This window comes from Periophthalmus magnuspinnatus, chromosome 16 (genome assembly GCF_009829125.3).
Source record: "Periophthalmus magnuspinnatus isolate fPerMag1 chromosome 16, fPerMag1.2.pri, whole genome shotgun sequence".
Classification (NCBI taxonomy): Eukaryota; Metazoa; Chordata; class Actinopteri; order Gobiiformes; family Gobiidae; genus Periophthalmus; species Periophthalmus magnuspinnatus.
In genome coordinates this window covers 28,666,683-28,681,956 of record NC_047141.1, presented here as the reverse complement: position 1 = coordinate 28,681,956, position 15,274 = coordinate 28,666,683, and the positions used below count along the sequence as shown (strand labels likewise).

Here is a 15,274-nt window from a genome sequence, read left to right as displayed (position 1 = left end):
AAATAATGTAGCTTTGGATTTAACGCCTACATCTGCTGTGCTAGTATTCTGCCCTCCACCTTAAATTTTAACTGCAAGCTAATATAAACTCAAAAATTTAGAAGAACTCAACTACTATTAAAGTACTAACTTCAAAGATGTTATTAAGCTGACAAAAAAACCCAAAACAAAAGTTAATGACAAATTACACACACAGCAAAACTATACTACCAAACAACATGCAATTTTAAGGTTACACAACAGACACAAAACATAAAGCTGTACAAAAACAAAACAAAGGAACGTCTACATGAGTTAAAAATGATTTGAATTCAAAATATTTATCTTTTTTTAACATTTTTGAATTAGTAGGTCTGTCTGACAAAAATAATGAAAGTATCAATACATTTTTCTTATTTCATGCGAGTTATCTAACAGTGGATTAGAGAAATGGCAGATTATGAGCCAAGAAAACCAAAATAAACTGATATTTTTTATTGAAATAAATATATAAGACATAGAAATTATCGAATCAACAGGTCTAAACAAAAAACTTGACCTGTTGATCCCCGATTCTGATCCCATCACGATAATAAAAATGATTTCTTTAGACCACATGTGTCAAACTCAAGGCCCAGGGGCCCGCCATGCCATTTTATGTGTCCACGACAAAGTAAATTAAAATGTATGACTGTCTTAAAATGTCAGTTTATCAGTAGATAGGCAGTTACACGGTCATTTTTTTTTTTTACATCTATGCAAATTGGCTCTCGATGAAATTGAGTTTGACACCCCTGCTTTAGACAATAGAGCTCAAAATCATTCTAAAGCTTCAGGAAAGGTTCATCTCTGTCCTGTTGATGTGACTTTTTTAGTATCGGTACGTTCAAATGAGTATGTACTTATTTCTCAAATTGAAATAAACATTCTGAATCCAACTCAGTTAAGCTCGCATAGATATATTTTTTAAAGTGGGGCAGATGGAGTGATAGATCCACAGAGAGGAGAAGGAGAACCTACTGTCGGTGCCATTGGCCTGGATTGTTGCATAGGAATCAAAGAAGTAGACACGAGGAAGAGTTTGAATGTCTGACACAGACGAGAGGAGGATGAGGAAGATAGAAAAATAAAGATAAAGCAAGCGAAGGAAAGCACAGGGGGAGAGAAGGAGGAGAGTGGCATAGCAGAAAGAGACAGAAATATACAATATGTTAGACGTTTGAGACGTTTGTAGTGTCATTTTTCACTTATACTTATATATACTGAAATAGATACTACCAGTCAAATGTCATTCAGTGTTTTTTTCCTTAATTTTTACTACTTTCTACATTTTATATACGTACAGAAGATGTCAAATATATGGAATTATGTAGTAAAGAAGAAGTTAAATAACTCTACTAAATATTTTTCAACAAAGCAAAGTGTGGTTACTTTGAGGATTTGAATATAAAATATAAAAAATAAAAATGAGTTATTTCACTTTTTTCTTTGCTACATAATTCCATATATCTTACTTCATATATTTGATGTTTTCTGTATGTATCTAAAATGTAGAAAAAATAACAAAAATACACTGAATGAGAGGATGTGTCCAAACTTTTGACTGGTAGTGCAAATAGATTTATGTATTTTACAGATAATCAAGGATTTTTTTAAGGGTATTATTAAATTTATAACAACAAGAGATTTAAATCTGTCTCACACCAAAAGGAAAAAAAGAAAAAATCTTAATATCAGAAAGTCATATTTTAGCTTCTCATTTATAGGTGATATTTTAAAGCCACAATAGCTAAGTTTTTTGTGTGTGCCATAAATAGAAAATAAAAAGCAAAAAAGCATTCATTCTAGTTGTTTTTATTGCCTTGAAAAACATGCGTCCTTACTGTGGGTGAGCTCGCATCTCCACAAACCTGAATTGTTGTTCCTTTGGCTATAATCTTCCACAGTATGATAGAAAACCTATCTATCTCTATGGAGAATGTTCCAAAGTGTGGCTTTAATTTTCTATTTGCAAGTGACGCACCATCTCCAGAAAGTTACTATAAAAATTCCAAAAGATCAAATATTTAGTTTTGAATTGTTAATTACTATGGCAATGGTGCTAAATATTCATCACTCTGAAACCCGTGGATTAGTAAATAAATAACCCACTCAGGATTAATTGTCAAAAAGTGCGAATTAAGCATAAAAAAACCATGACAACCCTGATTGCTCAACAGTTGGGTGTTCTGTTTTGTGCGTTTGATTTACCTTCCTTCCAGAGCTCAGACACAAAATGATCTGACGACTGATGGAGAAGAGACGCCACGTTGTCGTTTAATGGATCCATGTTCTTTATTAACCATTCGTTTGCTTTATAGTCGACCTGCACCAGGGAGAGAGAGAGGCAGTTTCATATTAAAGTTTACCAATTCACAAGGGGAAAGATTTGATAACAGCAGCTCATTAGCCCATCGGAAAACTTTAATGAAGTCGATTTCACATGGAGAGACTTGACTTTGGAATGAGTGGCCAAAAGAGTTAAGGGGCCAAACAAGTTTACTTTTGAAAACACTGGAATCTCTAACGTGAGGAATTTTTGCACAAATTATAAGCTTTTTTTTTTAAACTTTATTGACTTTTTAATTTAAGCAAAACATTATACAGTTATACAAGGTCAAACTTACTGTTGGTGCCAAATAATCATTAAAATACACTGTAAGCATCACTTGACATACAGTATATATAATAAAAAGTAAATATAAATGATGAAAAAGATATATTTTAAAAAGATTTTTCCACATGACTTGCATTACAACATAATAACAAAAAGCTGATTTATCTTCTATCTTATAATAGCACGTGTATTTATGTGTATGCCAAGAGAATGAACACACCGTCTTAACATTTTTAGTAACAAAACACAAAGAATCAATTGAATTTGGAATAGAGCAATAGATAACATTAAAGATAAACTTTTATATGTCTAATAATACGGTGTTAATCGTACCTTCCCAGCGTAGTGGATGATGGAGAAGTCGGCCTCTCCGCGCGGTTGTTTTGATTTGAAGAATTTGGGATGGCTGCCCTGCTCTCCTGTGAGTTTCTCCACAAACGAGCGGTCTGTTGCCCGGGGAAACCAGCACTCTTCATCCAGGAGCGCGAGGACGCCAGGCGGGTTATTCTGACCAAAAAAAAAAAAACATTTATGAGTTCCACATCTGTTTAGCAAAACCTATCACTTGTGTATATTGAAACTGGGTTGAAATTTTGTTTGGTAACAGACTGAAATTTATGCAATCATATCTTATCTTTAGCACTATTATCTATGATGGAAGAAAGAAAGATATATACATTTGAATAGTAATAACGCTTTTTAACAAGTCATAAAAATCTTAAACATTAATTCTTCATGCTTATAGACTTAGTGAAATAAATACAGCCTACGAAAATTTGTCAAAAATAAATAAATAAAATCATGAAATGCCTGTACATGCCATACTGTCAAACTAGGTAAAAATAGACCAGTTTAAGAACATTTTAGCACATTTTGAAGTGAGATATTGCAACAGAAAACTTATATTGAAACTACTTTATGGATACTTTAACTTTTTTACTTTTACTACTTTAACACAGAAACCATAAACCAATTTGATCCTACACAATATCATTAAAAGCCTGAGCTGCGATAAATAAACAGCAGAAGTTAGATTCTATAATTAGTCAGAGAAGTTACTTATTTACTCTGTTATCTTATCGTAAAAAAACTCCTCACTTGTGCAAAAAACAACACACCTGATAAATACTGCAGACCAAGGCTATAGTTCCACTTCTTATTTATGTACCTTTGGATTTTCTATTTATTGTGACAGCCTCGTTACAGTGTGTGTGTACATACCGGTCTCTCTATGAGGTCTATGCAGGGCTGCAGATCCAGGCCAAAGTCAATGAAATTCCACTCGATGCCCTCCCTCTGGTACTCCTCCTGCTCCAGGATGAACATGGTGTGGTTGAACAGCTGCTGTAGCTTCTCATTGGTGTAGTTTATGCACAGCTGCTCAAACGAGTTCAGCTACAGGACAAATTAGAAAAAGGTTAGAGATTCAGTGGACGGCTGGACTGATATAGTATCTGAAATATTTAAGATGGAAAAGTGAACTTGAACAATAAACATTTAAAGGAACACGAGTGGATCAAGTAAATCACCTCAATTAGAACAGATTTTTGTGACTTCTCCACTCCTTGTGAAGAATACATTTATTTTATTGTACCCTGCATATTTACTTTTTGATTGCATTTTTTCTAAGCTCCATTGTTCTTGTAAATAGTTTAGTTTTTCTTTTAACTTTTTTAATGTAGCAAAATGGGATGGGACAAAGGAATATGGTATAGGGAGCACTTTTAACGGACTTAAGTGAAGTTTTTACAAGTGAGTAATAATGCTTGTTTCATGCGTGTGCAGAAATGGAAAAGCGCAGGTGTAAAAGGGAAAGATATTGTATTTGAACTGGAAGCAGTGTGTCTGTATATTTGTTCTTTCTGAATAAAAATAAAACGAAAAAGAAAAAGGTTAGAGGACATGTTACATACGTCAGATCCTCTCAGACTTAAAGCAGTTTAAGACTAGACTGACTTCTCCCTGGCATTTAATACTAACTAGACAGGATATCTTAGAGTTTTAATTGTTCTTTTCCTTTGTATTGTGTCTGTTTCTGTATATCGGTATCTTTGTTTTTTTTTGCTAGCTTAAGTTGTTTTAAATGTGCTATATACATAAACTTGAACTGAACATCTGTTTATTCATTACCTTCAGGCAATTTGAAGGATTTTGTGAGGACCTTTCCCCATTCTAAAGATATAACCTTTTCATTTGAACTTCATTATTGCTCTAACAACAGAGAACCAATGCCACGCCATAATCATCAAATCAGGAAGGAATTCTTACGCCTGAAACCCATGAAAGGACTACTACACAACTGATGTGTGTAGTATGGTGTGGAGTTACATTTTCTTAGTAACTTTATAGACTTTGTAAATGTGTTTTTGGTAGTTTTAGTTTGTTTAGGTGAGGCTACACTCTCTTCTCATCCAAATAAATGTTATTATACAGTTGACTGTGTGCTAACTTGTATATGACAAATCTGAAATTTGCAAACAGCACAGAGTTTTTTTTATGGGGTGACGTTATTGAAAACTACACTACAAACATATAATTTGCACAGCTGCTGAGCTGGGTTGTTCTACCCTGAGGTTTTAATTGCATTTCACTACAATGTATATGGCAAATAAACCCTGCTGTTGATCTACTGTCTGATTTGGGTCTGACACAAATCTTCCAAACCTGGAATATTTCAAATCCGGCGATATCGAGGATCCCGATGAAGGAGGCTCCTTGTCTCTGCCTTCGGTCCAGAGCTCTGTTGATCCTGTGCACGAGCCATCGGAACAGACGCTCGTATGTCGCTTTAGCCAGAGCCTCCACTGCAAAGTCAGCCTGGATAAAACAACATGTGTGAGAACAACTCAACTGAATTAAGAATATTTATTTATTTTTTTTTTTTTTTGCAGTTCTAACTAGATTATATTTATTTACTTAAGAGGGTGAGGTTTTTAGGCCATTTCTGATTGTTCTGGTTTCTACAGATTTTTAAAAATTCTTGCTTCAAGCTAAATAATTTGTCCATAGAGTAAGTACTTTTCTGGTGGAGAGTCTGCCTTTCTGTCTGCTGTTTTGCCTGGAATATTCAATAGTAAGGCATTTAACTTATTTATCTCGATGAAGACAAGCGGGCGACGCCACCAGGCCAAGATCCAGATCAGATCTACGATGAGCGAGCCTGCTCAAAATCAGAATGTATGTTTTTCTAAGTATGTTTTAAGCAATAAAAAGTGTGTTATTGAAAATATGGAAAATAGATACCGGTATGTTTAATGCCATACTGTGAAACATTCAAGGCAGAGCAATAAAATCTCTATGAAGAAAAGAAGATGATGAACTATTCACCAGAAAATGTACATCACCCATCTTTAATGTTGTAAGAAAAATATTGAAATGAATCAGAATGTCTTTGGAACGTGGAAACACATATAACTAATAATAACATACTCATGTAGATCTCCATATTGTAGTCTATCTATATTGTATTTGTGTAATCCCTTGGTTGTGCAGGTTTGATCCATCGCAAAAGAAAAATAAAATCTATCAACTGGACAAAACGTTGCAGGAGTGAAGATGTTTTGCTGCTCATTCAAGAGGCTTCTTCAGCTCTAGTCAGATTACTGCTGGACAAACCACTCCTTTGAAGATAGTGAGGTACAGATCTTACCCAAAGAAAACAAAAACGGTTTGAGAGGGGAGTAAAAGAAGCAATTTTTGTTAGGAAAGACAATCCTTCCTTGAACAGGAACGGGAGCCTCAGACATCCTCTATCCCCCATTTTTAACTCCACCCTCAGACCCAAAGCAAAACAAAGAGAACAAAGAAAACAATAGGTCTAGCCTGGATGCTAATAGGTGTGAAATCACTCATTAGAGACTTGAATGACTATGCTAAGTAGGACTCAGACACAGTGCACACTCAGGGCAGCACAATGCAAACTGAAACTCTAAACAATAGGTGTGTTTCAGTGTAGTTAGCTCCTCCCTTTAGGCAGATATAAGGCAGTGTCCAGCAGTAATCTAACCAGAACTAAAGAAGCGACTTGGATGAGCAGCAAATCGTCTTCACTCCTACAACGTTTTGTCCAGTTGACAGATTTTCTTTTGCTATCTATAACAGAATATCACCTGTTCTTTGGTCTGGGCCTTCTGCACATACTCCCGTCCCACTTTGATTCTCGGGGTGAGGATGGCGCGGGAGAACTCCAGGACGTTGATGCCCAGCAGGTGGCAGAGTTTCTGAGCGGCCGTGTTGTCGGGCATCGAAGCCTGATCGTGGTGCTTCTCTTTATTGAAAGTGATATTCCCAAACTGAAGCACGGCAGAGATGACCTTTAACATGGCTGAAGAGAGGCAAAACAGAGAGACGCGTTACACTGATATATTCTTGAGAGATGCACTAAAATTATGAGGATTTAGCGTTGTCATGACAAAAAAAACTCAATTTCGATACTAAAGAATAGTCTTGATGCTCAATACGGATCCTGATACCACGACGATGAATAAAAACACTCTTTCCTTAGACAATAGAGTGTGATTTTCAACATTAAATCGTAGTACTTTCTTTTATTTTTTCCATGTGGCCTTATATTTGTGTAATCCCTCAGTGGTCCATGGGTGTATACTAGTCTATGTGCCTTATAGTTGTTCAGATACAGCTCAAAATCATTCTCAAATTATTCAGGAAAGGTTAACTTCTGTCCTGTGAATGTGACTTTTTTAGTATCAATACTTGCTCAAATGAGTATCCAGTTTCAATACTAGTTTAGTGTCAGTTAGTATCTGATTTTCAATACTTTTAACAGCCCTACTAAGACTAACACTAATAATTTCCCACCAAAATAATACAATTTTAATTCAAATACATTATGATTATTTGCATTTTCCTTATAGTTTAATCTAATCAAACTCAACTCAGATTAGGGCAGGGCAGTATAACCAAAAACTTTTAATCATTGCCAGTTAAAACCTCACTATTAAAAAGAACAAGGCTGATCATTAACAAACTGTTGGTTAAATCAGTAATGTTGTGAAGTCCTGCCCGGCGACTGCTCTTGTGGTTTTGAGCTTTCTGAACTCTTGATTTGATTAAAAAATGTTTATGCAAAATGATCTGTGTACATATATACTAAATACACGCAACTTAAATAACTATACAGAACACTAACTGTGACTTACACTTGTCTCCATAAACATAGATGTATTTAATGCCTTATGATGGAACCTAAGCAATGACCCTATGTCCATGAAACAATCAGGTGGTGTACCCTCTTCCAGAAAAAGTTACATAATCCACCTTTATAATTGTTCTATATAAGTGTGTTTAACTTACACACAGACTCTTCGGGTGTGAATCCCATGATGGCCATCGAGTCCATGGTCTGAGTGAAGTTTTCCGAGTCGCTTTGACCTGGAACCGGGACCGAACCGTGGCTGAGGAAGCGGTACTCGTCTGCAGTCCCCAAGAGCAAGTCGGCTAAAACAGAAGTTATTAACAATCATATTCAAAACCATAACCAGCGCATTATATTACATATCGTATACTACTCTTTATTCAGGCTGTTTAATGACTTTGGATACCATGGATTTGTTTTTCCCTGTAGTACTATTAATAAAATTACTTCAACACAATACAAAACCAGTTAGTAACAAGCTAAAACAACATCTGCTAACGGTAAACTGGCTGATTGACAGAAATAATTTGAGCATTACGAGGAACAAGTTTGGCGAAGTTTTATAGACAGTAAAAAGCTGTAATGCAACAAAGCCATAATCCCAGGCAGGCGTTTGGGATTATTGCTTGAACAAATGAAAGAAAAAACAACAGACGTATTTTTATGAATTATTACATTGGTAGTTAAAGTTAATTATGCAATAGAGGTCCTTTGATGTTCTTAAAGAGCCCATATTACGCTATTTTCTGATCTATGTTATCATCACAAACAGACCTGGAGTTGTGTTTTGTTTCACTTTGAAGATCGAAGGTTGAAATCATTAGTGTAAATGGTAAATGGTCACATTTTTCTATAGCGCTTTTCTACCTTCAAGGCACTCAAAGCACTTTACAACAAGGAACCACTCACCCATTCACACACACATTCACACACAAGTGTACGCAGACACTGAGGGCAAGGTGGGTTAAGTGTCTTGCCCAAGGACACAACGACATCATTCATCTTTGTGAGTTAGAATCGCATCGCCAACCTACGGATCAGTGGACAAACACTCTACCAACTGAGCTACTGTCGCCCCCAACAGTGTCACTTAATAAGAAATTTGTAAACAGTGTGGTGACTGAGAAATGTGTGTTTTTCCTGAAAATTGTTTTAATAATGTGATATTTTGTAATTTCTGTACTGTGTATTGTGTTGGGTGCCTTGGGCCGGTCACTCTTGTTGTTTCTCGTTAAATAAAAGTGTCAGTGTTGAACAGGTTTATACTGAGACTGTGTTGGCGTAAGTGATGCATATTTATATATTTGCATATTATTTCCTCCACTAATCCAAAATGTATCTATTACCAGTACAGATTAAATATAATTACTTCTATATTGTTATGATAATACCACACGTATAGAGTATCATTTCTGTTAGCAGTATTTTGTTCCGCTTGGTTTCAGAGTATATGGGTAAAAATTTTACTCTTAAAAAACAAAAATCTTAAATCATCATTGCAAATAAAACGTAAAGTATATGAAAGTATATGATTTTCCCTAAAAAAAAAAAAAAAAAAAATCATCTTTATACACTAAATGTAAAAAACATCTTTATACACTAAATGTTACTTTCATTGCAAGAGTCACCGACTATAAATATCTTTGGTTTTGACTTGACGAAAACACATCCTTTAAAAAACATATCTCGAAATTATGTAACAGTTTAATACCAAAATTAGCATTTCATTAAAGAAGTAAATGTTGTATCCCGCTGAATTACAGAAAATAAATTGTAACCTTTCTTTCTGTACTGGATTATGGAGATATAATGTACAGACTTCAGCCTCTGCTTTAAAACCTTTAGACTCACTCTTTTTCACTCAGCCCTTCGTTTCATAACAGGTGTTGAATTTAAAACCCACCACTGTACAGTCTATGAAAAAGTAGGTTGGTCATCGCTGTCTGTCAGAAGAGATCAACACTGTATAAAATGTATTTATAAGGATGACTTCATAGACTGCCTGAATATTTCACTTGCTTATTGAACATTGATACGGGAACATTTAATACAACATCACATGATTGTATAAGTCTAAGGACCACACCAGAACTGAGATGTGGCTGCTCTGCTTCCCAAAAATGCAAAATCAGATACTTTTTATTTATATTCACACCTGTTGTTGTTTTAATGTTTTAAATGGACCTATGTAGTTATTTGTTTTGCTTGCTTTCTGTAACTCTCACCTCTCGTTTCCGCTGATGTCCCACAAAGCATCTGGTAGAAGATATGGAAAGTTCGTTCGTCCTTGGCCTGACGTGTGGCTCGGGACTTTTCTAAGAGGTCTGTGTGATTGGTTAAGACATCTTTCTACTAAATTGTAACGTCATACACAAGAACAAACATAAGCTTCATGATTTTTAAACATTATAACCGTTCATAAAAAGATACAGGTCTCAATATTGGCACCAACAATGTATCCAGCCACGTCAAAGTTAATTCGGATGAACTTGCCCTGAAACAGAAAACAGCACGAATTAGATTTTGATATAAGTTTATTTAAGAAAAACTAATGTATTAACCATAGACTATATAAAGAAGTGGGCTGAGTGAGTGTGACGTCACAGTTAAATGAAGCTAATCGGGGCTAGAGCAGTTATAGCGACAAATTTGTAGGCGAGTTCTGACCGTGCGTATTATAGCAACCAAAGAGCTTATCCGGAGCTAGGTGAGCTTTGCGCCCGCACGACTGGTTTAGCAAAAACTGGGCGCTTAGCAACGCTGTCAATCAAACCTGTTGCTAACGCTCAGGGGAAGAAAGCGCCTGATTTGTCTGTTCATATCTTGATTTATGGACAAAATGGCGAAATAAAAACACGAGGGCCATGTACAGCGGGTCAATACGAACATTTTAAAATCAAAATGACGAGACGCTGCAGCAGTTGCGGAAAGAGGGATGGCAATTTCTCAATGTAAAGTGAATTGGAGCCAGAGTCGATGAAGCTGGAAGCGCGCCCAAACTCACTTCCTATTTGGAACGAGGCGACTAGCACGTTAGCTATGTCCATTTATATATATATACAGTCTATGGTATTAACTTAAGTATCTTACAAATCTTGATGAGTTGTCATTTTTCACAGTCTTTGCGTTTCCGAAGGCTTCTAATATCGGGTTGGCCTGCAGCAGCTGTCTCTCCAACTCACCCTAGGAACAAAGTTAAAATATTAATATGACCTTAAAAATGAGACCCTCCCATTGCATTGTACTACTTTGTTAATAAAAAATACATGAACCCGCTGTTTAAATAGTTGGTTAGTAAAAGCAGCCCGTAATTGGTAGGCGATAATGGAACAGAAGCTCTCTCTCTTTCAGTAAGCACGATTCTCACAGTTCATTAGTTATGCAATCAATAGAAAAGCATCAATCTTGTTCCAGTCATTGCTCTGTCATTATAAATCAAGAGTGTTGGGAAGTAACTAAATAAACATACCGCAAATACGTGGGTAGAATGCAAACCCTGAGCAATCCACTACAATCAACTCAATTTGATTTATATAGCACGTTTAAGAGCAAGTCCAGCTCACCGAAGTGCTTTAAAAATTCAACAAAAAAAGAAATATACAGATAATAAAACACACAGGAAAATAACTCTTTGCTTTTGACTCAATATACGCAATATACAGCGCAATATAGGCTTCAAACTGCAACTCTTTTGGAGAGTGTGTGATGTTTCCTTCTCCATTTAGTGATAAATAAACACTTAACAGCCAGTGCAATAAACATAAAGCTGTTTTAATCCTCTGTTGTGTTTTTATACTAGTGTTGATACTAACATTTCAAACTGGATTTCAATACTAAGGAATAGGCTCAAAACTCTACTGATTTCAATACCATAATGATAACAGAATCTAACCTTCTGTACTTTCATTATTTTACCCTGTGGTCTTGTGCTAGTTCTGATAAAGCTAAACATCATTCTAAAACTTTTCAAGAAATGTCAAATATGACGTTTTTCAGTATCGATACTTCCTCAAATGAGTATCTAGTTTCAACAACAGTTTTATAATAGATTGGTTTCTGATTTTCAGTACTTTTGACAACCTTATCTTACACTAAACTCAAAGTATTCAAAATACAGTACTCTGATTGGATCACATAACAGAATACATTACATTACAGACCATGGAACAGCGCCCTCTGTCTGCCAGATTCTCACAGTCTCACTAAACTGTTAAGACTCTTCTCCCTGGCATTTAATACCAGCTAGACAGGATGTTTTATTGTACTTTTCTTATGCATCGTGTGATCTGTATATTTGTTTTTTGTTGACTCCTGTGAACCACATTGTTCAGCTGAAACTGTTTTAAATGTGCCATATAAATAAATAAAATCGAATGCTGTACAAATAAAACAGACTGGATTGGAGTATTCTTCCCAACTCTGTAAATTGCAAGTCTTAACTGATTAAATATTAAAAATACCGCAAAGTCTGGGTGACTTGAGAACCACTGCTCTCGAACACAAAAGAAAATCTATAGCTTGTTACTAGCATTAACTCTCCAGTGCATTGGTTGCTGTGTTAGCTGCAGTCGTGTAGCAGGAGCCGCAGTGTCAGTGCAGAGGCTGGGGATGCTGCAGCGGGGGTCTGAGGGGAGATGGACGCAAGCAAACATGCAAAAACCAGGCCGACCCAGAGCCACAGGCCTGTCACAATAACACGATTTGAAGTAACTAAAATGGATCAAACGGCCTATGTTACTTTACTTCCTGATCTATGCTATAATGTTGTTTACTCATCACAAACGTACCTGGAGTTTTGTTTCATTCGCACATGTTTAATGTATCTCTCAAACAGGAAACGCTCTGTTCCAACTTGTGATGTCATGTGGTAAAACAGGAAGCGCTCCACTGTATTTTTAAACTCCATATATTTTAAGTAAAATCTTTATTATTATTATGATAAACAATTGGATAATTTCATGACATCACAAGGTGGAACAGAGCATTTGGAGCTTTAGAGATTTAGACGGACTAATAATAAAGGGTTACTCAAACATGTGTGAATGAAACAAAATACAACTCTGACCAAAATGTGACATAGTGAAACTTTAAAACTGTTCTGTATCCCTACCATTAATTTACAAGCTTGCACATGTTTTAATAGAAGGAGAAACTGGAGCCAGGGGTGTAGCACAATATTCCGAGCCCTGGGTACAAACTGTCTAAGGTCAAGTGCTGCGAAATAGCTCCAGGTAAAAACACTATGAAGCATGTATTGGACTGCTGTGCTTGTCTATGTTTTTGTATAAATAAAAAAATACAATCTTGCGGGGTTCAGACTACATACTCTCAATATGAAAAAAAAAAGCACATTAAAGTCTTTGTAGGGGATCCCTGCTGCACTCTGGGTAAACAAGCTTGTAGTGAGGGAGAAAGTGCTTAGTCTGCCCCTCAAAAGCTGGAGCTACGCCACTTTTTGTATCTACATAAGCTTTTAAAACATGAATCACAAAGCATTACTGGTAAATAAATATTCATAAGTGTGTTGTTCCTCAATAGATTAAAGGCTCCTTATTACACAAAACTGACTCTTGGAAGCTTTAAGTCATGTTATAATGCTGTTACCTCGTCAAAAACAAACCTGGAGTTGTGTTTTGTTTCATTCACACATGTTTGAGTAACACTTTAAAGCTCAAAATGCTCTGTTCTACCTTATGATGTCACAATGTGGTGGTGTGCAATAAAACAAAACACAGCTCCAGGTGTGTTTGTGATGAGGTAACAACATATAAGCAACATGGGCCCTTTAACTTTTGACAGCACATACATAATAGTTTAAAACATTCTTTTGACCAAGCCCTACACAACAGTAATTAGCATCTATAATTACTCAAAGGTATGTTCATTACTTTTCTACCCTCTACAACTCAAATGTCAATGTACTGTAAAAAACGGAAAAAGGTCTTCTCTAAGCGTGCAAATAAAACATAAACGATAATTATTGAGCCCTAAAAACATCCCTAACTTTCTCCTTAACTGAACTATAAATCCATACTGTAATTATTGTGGCAGGCCCAGAGCGAGTGCAAGCTTCAGTCGCAGCTGCAAAAACAGAGCCTCACCCTCTGATACACCTGTATGATCACGCTCAGATGTACCTCAGGCTTTCTCATGTCACCAGGCCAAGAAAACAAAACAATAACAACCCGGCAGACAGCCACCGCATCGAAGCAAAGCCTTCCCGAATATTACACCGCAAACATGTAATATCGCATGGGGTGAGATTACTTGAATTAATTTCATTTGAATAGCTATGAGCAGGTTACAAAAGGTTAGAACTGAGTTTCATTAGACGTAGGACTAGTTTTGAGATTTTTTTGTCAATTTATGGTGTATTAAAACAAGTCTGAAACATCTTGAAACCAGCCAAAATAATCTATATGATGTGTATAAGTGATAAATATAAGTAAAAGTGATGCTAAAAAAAAAGCCAAGTCTACTCAAAAGTGCCACAGTAAGGCATTAAACTAATCCATCTCCATAAAAACAAGTGGGTGACGCCACCAGGCAGAGATACGGATCAGATCTGTGGGTAGGCGACCCTGCTCACAGCGAGAATGCATGTTTTTCAAGGTATTTCTGTGCAATAGAAACACCTGTACTTGAATAAATGCTATATAGATGCGTTTAATGCCATACTATGGGACATTACAGGCAAAGCAACAACATCCTGGGGGAGATAATCAGGTGGCAGTGGCGTTAAGATTAATATAATGATTCAAGTAATTTCTTGCAGGGTTTTATAGCAAAGCGTTTGAAAGCATACATTTTTGTGTGTAGTTTGTGTGATTTAACATATTATATACTTACATATTGCATACTCTGATGAATGGGTCAATAAATGAGGGGTAAGTGGGTAAAGATGAGGAAATAAAACACACAAGACAGAATAAATAAATGAAAACAAGACATACACTTAAATAAACAAGTCAGTCACATTAAAAAACAGTTTGAACATTTGGTTAAAATATTAGTGAAAATGAAGTATTAAAATGACAAAGTAAAAGGGCAGGGGACAGGGACTTACCCGGTTTACCATGGAACTGCCTCTGGTTAAGGACCTAGAACCATCCATCTGAACATGCATGAAACCAGTGCAGGAGAGAAGGAGAAGAGGAGGAGAAGAGGAAGAGGAGGAAGCGAGAAAATATAAAAAACCCAAACGAGGATTAGATAAGAGGTAAGATTATTATTAAGTTTAAACAGTATAAGCAGAGTAAATGAACTATATTAAATAACCTTTATACATACGGGTGGGTGACAGAAACAATATTTTATTCACGATTTAGTGATGAGACTGTTGCCATGGCAGTTAAGAATTCAAAACAAAATATGGGGTGGCATATTTTATAGTAGATACATCTTAATTTGCTTCAATTAAGAAAGACTGATCGATGATTCCGGCTCAACAACTACTTAATTAAGCAGGTTAGAAGAGTATTAAG

General features: G+C 35.9%; 1 protein-coding gene across 2 annotated transcripts in view; it reads right to left on the bottom strand.

The window, feature by feature from the left end:
- myh14 (myosin, heavy chain 14, non-muscle) overlaps nucleotides 1–15,274 on the bottom strand; it is a 64,064-nt gene that overhangs the window by 25,232 nt on the left and 23,558 nt on the right. For both annotated transcript variants that reach the window (XM_055227650.1, XM_055227651.1), the window contains exons 7-16: nucleotides 14,640–14,651; nucleotides 10,881–10,973; nucleotides 10,221–10,284; nucleotides 10,016–10,114; nucleotides 7,949–8,092; nucleotides 6,745–6,959; nucleotides 5,300–5,452; nucleotides 3,857–4,030; nucleotides 2,969–3,142; nucleotides 2,230–2,344 (exon numbers count right to left, since the gene is read on the bottom strand). In XM_055227650.1, coding sequence (XP_055083625.1) covers nucleotides 2,230–2,344; nucleotides 2,969–3,142; nucleotides 3,857–4,030; nucleotides 5,300–5,452; nucleotides 6,745–6,959; nucleotides 7,949–8,092; nucleotides 10,016–10,114; nucleotides 10,221–10,284; nucleotides 10,881–10,973; nucleotides 14,640–14,651 — 1,243 coding nt within the window. The remainder of the gene's footprint in view (nucleotides 1–2,229; nucleotides 2,345–2,968; nucleotides 3,143–3,856; nucleotides 4,031–5,299; nucleotides 5,453–6,744; nucleotides 6,960–7,948; nucleotides 8,093–10,015; nucleotides 10,115–10,220; nucleotides 10,285–10,880; nucleotides 10,974–14,639; nucleotides 14,652–15,274) is intronic.